Consider the following 9,952-nt stretch of genomic DNA (forward strand, 5'->3'; position numbering starts at 1 on the left):
CAGAATTCATAGTTCAGTCAGTGGATGCAAACTGTCCAGTCTCTGAGGCAGCGAAGCAACTCCAAACCGTAACATTTCCACCACAGTTGGTATGAGGTGCTTCTCCTGAAAAGCTGTCTTTGGTCTGCATCAAACACATCTGTGGCCAAACAACTCAATTTTTGATTTGTCTGTTCAGAGCACATTATTCCAAAAGACCTGGTCTTTGCCTATATGCTCATTGGCATCATCTTTTTAAATCCCTTACCAGACTCATAGGCATCCACAACCTTTTTCTGAAGGCCTTAAAGAATTCTTTAGATCTTGGCATGATGACAGCACACACCTCAATAACAAATGGAACACCGGACACTAGATATGAGAGGGGTATAAATAAAACCGGTCCCACCTGCACTCCCTAAGCAGGTTTTAATTACTGGCACCCAATCTTCAACACCTAATTTTAGAGATTTGAAGGTGTGATAAATATAGGGGTGTACTGACATTTTCCATGTGACTCATCTGTTTAGTTTTTTTTTTTTTTTGTTAATGTAAATTGTGAAAATTACTACAAAATGTCAATTTTATGTCATTTGATAGTGTATCAACTTTATTAATAGGCACTGTTTCAAAGAGGATCAAAGGTTTGCTTGTCCAAATATGTAAAAAAAAAAAAAAAAAAAAAAAAAAAGCCAACCATTTCCATGGGGTGTACTTATTTTTCACATGACTGTAAATACTATACTGAGATGAGTGTATGCTGTGCTGCTTGAACTTTTACACATCAATGATGGTTAAGTGGTCTGTGCTTAAAGGAAAAAAATACCCAGCTAAAAGTGATCCTGTGGTTGGAAAAGGATCTTTGCTGAAGGCAAAAACAAACTGTCTGTACCTGTCTAAACACATGTCAGGTTGAACTTGCTGAGTATTTCAGACTAGGTTGAATAAACCGAACTTTATTTAAACTTTATTTATATATAGCATATTTCACACAGTGCTTAAAACTTTAAAACTGTAAAGGAACATAAAATAATGTAAGAGCGGTTAAGGAGAACTTGCGAAGGTCCAATCTCTAAACGGGTTTGAATAATGCAGGCATACACACTTAGAAATAAAGCTTTTACTAACTTTATTGTCAGAGCTACATTTCCTCATTGAGTCACTGACATGAACTTTTTGGCACTCTCCTCTTGCGCATGTCCCCCGACCCCAACATGAACTCAGGGCATCACTCACACAAGCGCCACAGCACTACTTCTCATACTCAACACAATTCTATTGAAATATAAATGACTCATAACATAAATTAGCCTAATCGCACATAAACATTTAAAATAAAATAAATATAATATAAATCAGAGAAATAATTAATATAAAACAGAGAAATAAATCTCACAATAACATAAGATTGTAACAAGGTGCACGGTGGCTTAGTGGTTAGCACGTTCACCTCATGTTGACAGGGTTGGGGGTTGGGTATAAAACACCTTTCACACAGTGCTTAAAACTGTAAAGAAACATACAAGAACTTTTTAAGATTATAACACAAGATAAACCAAGCTGCACACATTCACCAACCTTCCAATTTACAGTAGAATTTTGAGTCAAGATTCATCAACCACTGTCAACTATTAACCAAACGTACTTTCATTCCTGTCCATCTCTCAGAGAGCTGTAGCTTATACTAAATGTGTGTCTTTAAGTTGCCAGATAATACCCACATCAATATAACACATAGTTGAAGTCAGAAGTTTACATACATCTTAGCCAAATACAGTTAAACTCAGTTTTTGCACAATTCCTGACATTTAATCATAGAAAACTTCCGCTGTCTTAGGTCAATTAGGATCACTAATTTATTTTAAGAATGTAAAATGTCAGAAGAATAGTTTGATGAAATGATTTGTTTCAGATTTTATTTCTTTCATAACATTCCCAGTGGATTTACTGTCTTTAAATTGGTTCACTTGGGTAAAATATTTCGACACAAGGTTCACTCAATAATTTGCTGGAATTTTGTCCCATTCCTGCAGGCAGAACTGAGTCAGGTTTGTAAGCCTCCTTGCTCACACGATTTTTCAGCTCTGCCCACAAATTTTCTGTCAGATTGAGGTCAAGGCTTTGTGTTGGCCACTCCAATACCTTGACCCTGTTGTCCTTAAGCCATTTTGCCACAACTATGGAGGTATGCTTGGGGTGATTGTCTGTTTGGAAGACCCATTTGTGACCAAGCTTTAACTTCCTGGCTGATGCCTTGAGATGTTGCTCCTCATGATTCCATCTGTTTTTTGAAGTGCACCAGTCCCTCCTGAAGCAATGCACCCCCACAACATGTTGCTTCACGGTGTTCTTCAGTTTGCAGGCCTCACCTTTTTCCTAGAAACATACCGATGGTCATTAAGGCCAAACAGTTACACATTTGTGTGATTAGACCAGAGGATATTTCTCCAAAAAGTAAAATCTTTGCCCCCATGTGCACATGCAAACTCGATAGGAATTTGTTTTACTGTGGACATAGATACTTGTCTAACTGTTTCATCCAGCATCTTCAGAAGGTCCTTTGATGTTGTTCTGGGATTGATTTGTACTTTTCTCACCAAAATATGTTCATCACTAGGAGACAGAATGCATCTCCTTCCAGAGCAGTATGATGGCTGCATGGTCCCATGATATTTATACTTGCATACACATGAATTTGGTATCTTTAGGCATTTGGAAATTGCTCCCAAGGATAAACCAGATTTTTTTTTATGAGGTCTGGGCTGATTTCTTTTGACTTTCCCATGATTTCAAGCAAAGAGGCACTGAGTTTGAAGGTAGCCCTTAAAATACAATCTATCAGAAGCTAATTGGCTATTTGCCTAAAGGTTTGGCATCATTTTGGGGAATTTTCCAGGCTGTTAAAAGGAACAGTTAACTTAGTGTATGTAAACCCATTCTGACCCCCTGGAATTGTGATATAGTCAAAGTAAAAGTGAAACAATCTGTAAACAATTGTTGTAAAAATTCCTTATGTCATGCACACACATGTCATGTCCTAAATGCCAAAACTTTAATTTGCTAGTATGAAATCTGTGGATTGGTTATAAAGAAAAAGAGTTTTAATGACTACAACCTAAGTGTATGTAAACTTCTGACTTCAACACATGACAATTATTTTTGCTTTTCAGCTGTTTAATGTTTTTTTTTTTAACAACAGCTGTGATCAATTCTGAAAGTAGCCCAAAAAATGCAACCGTGACCTTATACATTTCACCTGCGACTGGAAAACCACAGACCTACACGGATATAATGACATTACATGTGTATTTAGAGAAAATTAGAATTGTGCTGGCTCTACCCTACAAAGTAATAAAGAAATGAACAAAATATACAGGATTATAAATATAAAGTAAAAAAAAAAAAAAAATACTGTTAAATTTCTTATATTATCTGCTTTTTAAAAAAATGATTAATGGTAGGCATCTGCTGGATATTGATGTTATTTTAAACATGTTCCTACATCATGCCCAGTTTTCCCAGGACAGTGTATGGATCCACTGTGACACTGACAAGGATAAAGCTGTTACTGAACACGAGTGATCAAGAGGTGTGGGTTGGAAGTTATTGAGTGACGCTGTGTAGATTGTTCATTCTTAAATCCTCTTCATCTGTAACTGGGAAAAGGACAGCATTTATTAATAGAAAAGTGCATTTATTCTATTAAATAAGACAGTCTGCTTAATTCATCTGCTTAAATTACCTCTATATTTACGTCTGACTATTTATTTTAATAAATGACACAATAAACTTGAATTAAATCAAATCATTTGTTCGGTTATTTATCAGAAGAAATTTGGTATTCATGAAATTCCCATTGTTCAAAAAAAAAAACAACAAAATGTTAGCTGCACAGGAATTAGATAATGATGCTAACTAGCTAACAGTGATCGTGACAGGCACCTAAAAATCTCATGAGAGCTCATTACAAAGAAAAACAGGACAGCAAAGACACTCTTGACCATTCTCCTAAATCAGCATGAGCCAAACTTCTTATGCTTATGGTGTTATAATTTTGCTTTCAAGCAGTTACATTTTTGAGTGGGCAAAAGCATCTGCCTCTATGACAAGAAAAGAAATGGGGGTGAGGCTCAAGGAGTGAAAATATTCTTCCTCCATCCTCTTAAACGCTAGAGACTTAATTTTGACAAATTTTCAGCATTAATCCACTTCTACAATAGTACATGAGCTCATGCGTTCATGGGCTGTACAACAGAAAAGTGTTTGTCTTATCATCCGGATATTAAGTCCTAGTGGTACCAACATCGGACTTCAGTGGGAAGTCCACCCACCCAGCTATGGGTGGGAGTGGTGTCACTTTTTCTCCACTGTTAATCTCACACTATACAATCATGGGCATTTGGGAGTTCAAGCATGCAGAAGTCAGATAGCATTTTTCTCTAAATGTGTTACACTGCTCTGTGATGAAGCATGAACAGTATTAGGCTGGATTCACATGTCTCGGAAGAAACATACATTTCATTTACATTTATTCATTTAGCAGACGCTTTTATCCAAAGCGACTTACAAATGAGAAAATACAAGCAGACAAGAAACAATACATGACATAAAAAGACTAGTTAGGTGTGTTACCTGTTTAAGTTGTATAATGATTCCTAATTATATTTCATAAACATTGTTTCAACATTTTACAAAAAAAAATAAAAAAAAATAATAACAATTATTATATAACTAATCAATAACTAATTAATATATAACATAATTAGGTATAATAAGTTGTGGTCACAGTTAGACATGTTTAACACTGACTGTAAACTCTATATGCATTATATTCAAACTCAAGCCAACCCATATACACCAACCAGTCATTGTACAGTCAAAGTCTGAGATCAGATTTTTTCTCCATTCTGATGTGAACATTATCTCAATCTCATGGCCTGTATCTGCATTATTAGGCACATGATTGTCTAAGTAGATAATTGCATGAATGAGCAAGTGTATGTGTTCCTACTAAATTGGACAGTAAGTATATATCTAAATAACAAAGTAGGTCAATGCTCTTATTAAATCAAAAGCCAACACTATCATTGAAAGAGATGTCATGACAATCCTTGCTAATTCTAACTCTATCTGATGTCCACTGGCCACCCTAGTAACTTTGGGTACATTGATGTGAATGGTGTATGGCTTAAAGAGGGTTGTTGAATTTCACCTATGTAACCACTAGTGACCTAATTTTGACAAATTGTGGTGAAGCTTGTCTAATGCACCTTTGAAACAGGATGTTGGGATGAGACACAGATAACAATTTTACCATCAAAACAGCTGTTTGGAGCTTTACAAGAGTCAAGCTACCATAGTATTGTATGTGAAAACTAATTGCAAAGAGAAATCTGATTTGATGTTTTAAAGCTTGCTTTAGAATGCATGACTCAAAGAGAATAGCTGGAAATTATGTTTTCATAAGGTGTACAATCATTATTAATTTAAATATTTTCCAATTTAAAAATCATTAAAGGAAATAATTATCATTTCACAAAATCTAAGACTTAACTTACCTTGCTGTTGTTCCTCTTTGAGTCTACAGGCACAACAGGCAACAGTCACCACTACAATTATCAGCACAAATAACAATGCGAGACCTCCTGCACCTGCTATGATGCGGACCATGGGCCACTCGACAAGGTCAAAGACTGTACGCTTGGAACCTGGGCAAAATTCCAAATAATTATATTCCATCAATAAGCTTGTATAGCATTCTCACAGGCCATAACACAAACAAATCAAGCGAAAAATATTTAAGTTTCAAAACTAAAAGTGCATGAAAATTACTTACATGCTGCTTCTACTGAATCACTTGTATTTTTATGAACTGGATTCTGGGCAGTACATGTATAATTTGATATATCCTCCTCAACATTTATTGAGAAGTTAAATACATTCTTCTTGAATTCTTTCCCATTTTTGTGCCAGCTGTAAGATATAGCTGATCTTTGATCTTCGTCACCTTCAACATCACATCTCAAGTCAATTGTCTCATTCTGACATGTAATATTCACTCTTGGCTTTGGGACTTTTGCTGGTAAATATGGAAGGACAGCATCACGAGTATATTCATGCAGTATTCTGTATTATAAATCATTTCAGATTTATATATTTTAAATACAAAATATTAAGCATTATGTTAAAATGAAATAATATTGTATTGGAGATATGGTGTAAGATATCTAAATTTGTCATGAGAATAAGTGTAAATTTTCATCACATCCATTAAAAGAGAGAAATATATTTGCAGTAAAATAGCATTTATAATTCCAAACATCTTACCATAAACACAGACGATTTCTGAGTATGATTTTACGCTGATGCCATTCACATCAAATACCTCAACACTGTATGTCCCAGAATAATTCAGTTTCACATGTTGGAATTCCAGGGAATCATTTTTCACGATCCCTGGTCCCTCTTGTTTCCTATTCCTTTTGGGGACTACCACTTTATTGTCTTTTTTTATAGTGAATCGATCATCATCCTTAAGCAGCCTGTCAGTCAGTTTAAAGGTGAGACTGTCCCCTTCTAATATATTTTTCTGACATGTGCTACCGTCTGTGAATAAAAAATGTACAAAGATTTTAAAGCCATAATTAATTTTACGTGATGTATATGTGACAGTCAAACACAATATAATAGTTAATATATGAGTGTGTGTATATATATATATATATATATATATATATATATATATATATATATATATATATATATACACACACTATAATATTTCTGATGAATTCTTACTAGAAACCATTAGTACAGTTAGAAACTATAATCACAATCTTCAAAATAAAAAAACCCAAAACAAACAAACAAAAAATATAGTAAGAACATGAGAGCCAGATTTCACAACTAAAAAAAAAATCTGGATTCACATTTACAGTTCAAATCAAGACAAATTAGATCACAAGGACCAGTCTTATATAGTGATTAACTAAAACATTAAAATGAAACAGAAAATCTTGACCTACCTGTTAAGTCAGGAAACAGAGTCAGGAAACAGAGGAATAAGACTGTAACACTGCCTTTTGTGTTCATCTTTCTTCTAAAGAATTTCAGAGAGAAATGGAGAAAACAGTTTCAGTTTTCTGTTTTGAGTTGGAGGTGTGTTCATGCAGAATGTAGCACAGGGTGTATTTCTGTCACTAACCATAGGAGCATGTCTCCACCTTTAGGTCGGATCGGCTCCCACTGAGAGTGTACGATGTGAGAAACAGTGAGAAAATGGAAACGCTTCTGCGTCTGAATGCAAAATGGCACAGTCACTTACGTGTGTGTGCAGTACATCACCTCTCTTTATATTAGGAAATATGTAATGTTAGCTGAAATGGAAGTTTGAACATACAACATGTGAGAGGTGTGAAATGGTTAATCAGTTATCACTCCTAAAAAGACAATCACGCATGGTTGGAATCAAACTGGCAAAGTAACGACACAGACGATTGTGGCAAGCTTGGAGTTGGAGGTCTTTTCTTCATGGCTGCCAATAAGTGTCATTATCCATCTGCAGGTATGAGTAATTTCGCTTGTTCTTGCTATTTCACTGTCACTTTTAACAGAAATTACATTGTGGGTGCATTTTGTTTTGTATATTTTCAACAGTGTCAGTTTGACCAATCAGAAAAGAGATGTGGTGATGTCATCAATATCGTACACTCCCATTTCCTTTTTGAGCTCACAGGAGAAGTGGCATGTCTCTGTGAGCGACATTGTGGATTTTACGACCAAAAAACTGATTTTTATCAAGATTATTTTTTGTCTAGCGTTAATTGTATTGTATATACAATAGTTTGATTTACATAACCTATATAAACATTTTCTTATTTTAATTTGATGCTTTGCATTCATGGTAACTTCAAACCTTCAAAGGCTACTTTGGTGTGGATAGTTATAACAGATCATTAAAAATGTTACAACCACCCCCTTATGACCTTCCTGTGTGATGGACCACAAGGTAGTGTTGGGTGTGGTCATGGCTCTGGATGGTAGCCGGACGAGGATCTCCTCATCTTCCTGAAACACTTCTTCAAGCATACAAAGGTCACTAATGAGTAAGACGTCTTTCTTACTCCAAAGAAAATGGGTAAGTGCTCCTTTCTTTCCCACCCCACTCTTCTCATAAGCTACAGCCCCTTGATCGTATCGTCTATGGTCCATTTAAGAATATGATAAACACAGCCAGTGATGCATGGATGAGAATGAATCTTCCAAAAACAATGACAATATATGACATCCCAAGTCTGGTCAGGACCACATTCCCCAATGCTGCAACCTGAAGCAATGTACAAGCCGTTTTGAGATGTACAGGCATCTGACATTTCAATCCAGACATTTTCCAAGAGTGTATCAGACCGGCCTGAGCCATCTGCCTATCTGGCCTCCTGCCCAGCTGATCAGCCAGCCCAGCCCTCCATCTCAGCTAACTCAACAGCCCAACCCTCATCCCCAGCTAACCAGCCAGCCCAACCTTCCACCTCAGCTAACCAGCCAGCCTCAGTCTCCTTTCCAGTTGACCAGGCAGACCAAGCCTTTTCTTGGTCCATCAGGAGAAGTATCAGCAGGACCCCTCAACTGTGCCTCAGTGCTGGAAAGGGAGAGAAGCGAGCATGCAGATGGAGGCAGGACACAAATACGTGTACACACACACACATACACACACACACACACACAAACACTCACTCTCTCTCTACACACACTTTCTCTTGTGCTCTGTTTAATAGTCTGTTCTTTTGTTCCCTGTTCTCTTGTTTAAATGCAGATGCTGACAAGCTTGTGTTGTTAACATGTCGTGAAAATAAAGACAGTCAACTGTTGGGAAAATGTTTGTTTTTTGCGGTGCGTGTGTGAGATTTTGTGTTGAGAATGGCAGGTTGTGTGTTATTGTACCCATCACAGGACTGGGATATACTGCTACATCTTGATCCCAGGTTTTATATTATATAAACAGAACAGACTTTCAAGAAGAGGTAGGGATTTACAGTTCTCTATGTAGTCTGAGATTCAGGATTTTCCCTTCATTTCAATCAGATCTGAGGTAACTAGTAACTTGCTACTCTAGTAATCTTCTCATTGGATACTTTATTAATTATTATTATTAACATTATTACTTTTACTGTTACTTGAGTAAATATTTCTATAAGTAATTTTAGTTGTACTGGAGTAAAAGAAAAATGAGCTACTCTACCCACTTCTGCAAGTGATCAAGAGGATTCTGACACCTCTGATCATGAGAATTTCTGTATTGTTTACATGGAACACTTTGCAAACTCAAGGTCAAAAGAATTGTGTATGTTGTCAGTTCTGGGCAGGGGCATTGCTAGGATTGGAAGAGATAACGGGCTAAGCCCCCTGAGAAAGCCAACTTGGCCCCCCACCTCATCGACCCAGAGATTAATTTTCAAAACAGTAAAATTATTTTATGAATCGATTAGCGGATATCTCACCAGTACCTATGGATTCTGCATTTATTGCATTTTGAACACACTGCATAAACAAAAAAGACTAGTTGTCTTTACTGGTTATTACCCTCTCTCTTCTTCTTGTCTCCCTAATTTGTCTGCTCTCTTGTTGTTCCTCCCATGCATGATGCCTGTTCTCTTGTCTCGCCTTTCTACTGTATTTTTTTCTCTTCTTTCATGTAGCTTTATATGTTTTTTGTCTCTCTTTTCTGTTTTTTTTGTCTCAGTTTTGTTTCTCATTGTCTGCATTTATTTGTCTCTCATCTTCTTGTTTGTCAACAAACATATTCATTTGGATAAAGTCATCAATTAACATCAATTTACTCCAAGTAAGTTTTATTTGTTGCACACAAATATGGGTACACGAACAACCACTGAGTTACTGATGCTCAAACAAAAAGTGTTACTACCATCCCCGGTCTCCCCTATTTGTCTGGACTGGACTGGACGAGTCTTGTGCT

General features: G+C 36.3%; 1 protein-coding gene across 2 annotated transcripts; it reads right to left on the reverse strand.

The window, feature by feature from the left end:
• Positions 1 to 573: 573 nt before the first annotated feature.
• LOC128616914 (SLAM family member 5-like) lies at positions 574 to 7,131 on the reverse strand. 2 transcript variants are annotated; one of them, XM_053639789.1, is made up of 5 exons: positions 7,005 to 7,131; positions 6,307 to 6,585; positions 5,816 to 6,058; positions 5,538 to 5,687; positions 574 to 3,635 (listed from the first exon to the last, which is right to left on the reverse strand). In XM_053639789.1, exons 1-5 carry the CDS (start codon positions 7,069 to 7,071, stop codon positions 3,583 to 3,585), a joined length of 792 nt encoding a protein of 263 aa, XP_053495764.1. In that variant the 5' UTR covers positions 7,072 to 7,131; the 3' UTR covers positions 574 to 3,582. The 2 variants fall into 2 exon arrangements, with proteins under 2 accessions (XP_053495764.1, XP_053495763.1); XM_053639788.1 differs by having other exon boundaries at positions 574 to 5,687.
• Between the last annotated feature and the right edge of the window lie 2,821 nt (positions 7,132 to 9,952).

Source organism: Ictalurus furcatus, chromosome 13 (genome assembly GCF_023375685.1).
Source record: "Ictalurus furcatus strain D&B chromosome 13, Billie_1.0, whole genome shotgun sequence".
Taxonomy (NCBI): Eukaryota; Metazoa; Chordata; class Actinopteri; order Siluriformes; family Ictaluridae; genus Ictalurus; species Ictalurus furcatus.

Bases quoted from the DNA above. Each gene is read 5' to 3' on its own strand.
- LOC128616914 (XM_053639788.1), bottom strand. From the start codon at position 7,071: ATGAACACAAAAGGCAGTGTTACAGTCTTATTCCTCTGTTTCCTGACT. The intron at 6,586-7,004 runs GTAGGTCAAGAT...TTTTATTCACAG, and splicing joins TCTGTTTCCTGACTTAACAG to ACGGTAGCACATGTCAGAAA. The intron at 5,688-5,815 runs GTAAGTAATTTT...AATTTTGCCCAG, and splicing joins TGATTCAGTAGAAGCAGCAT to GTTCCAAGCGTACAGTCTTT.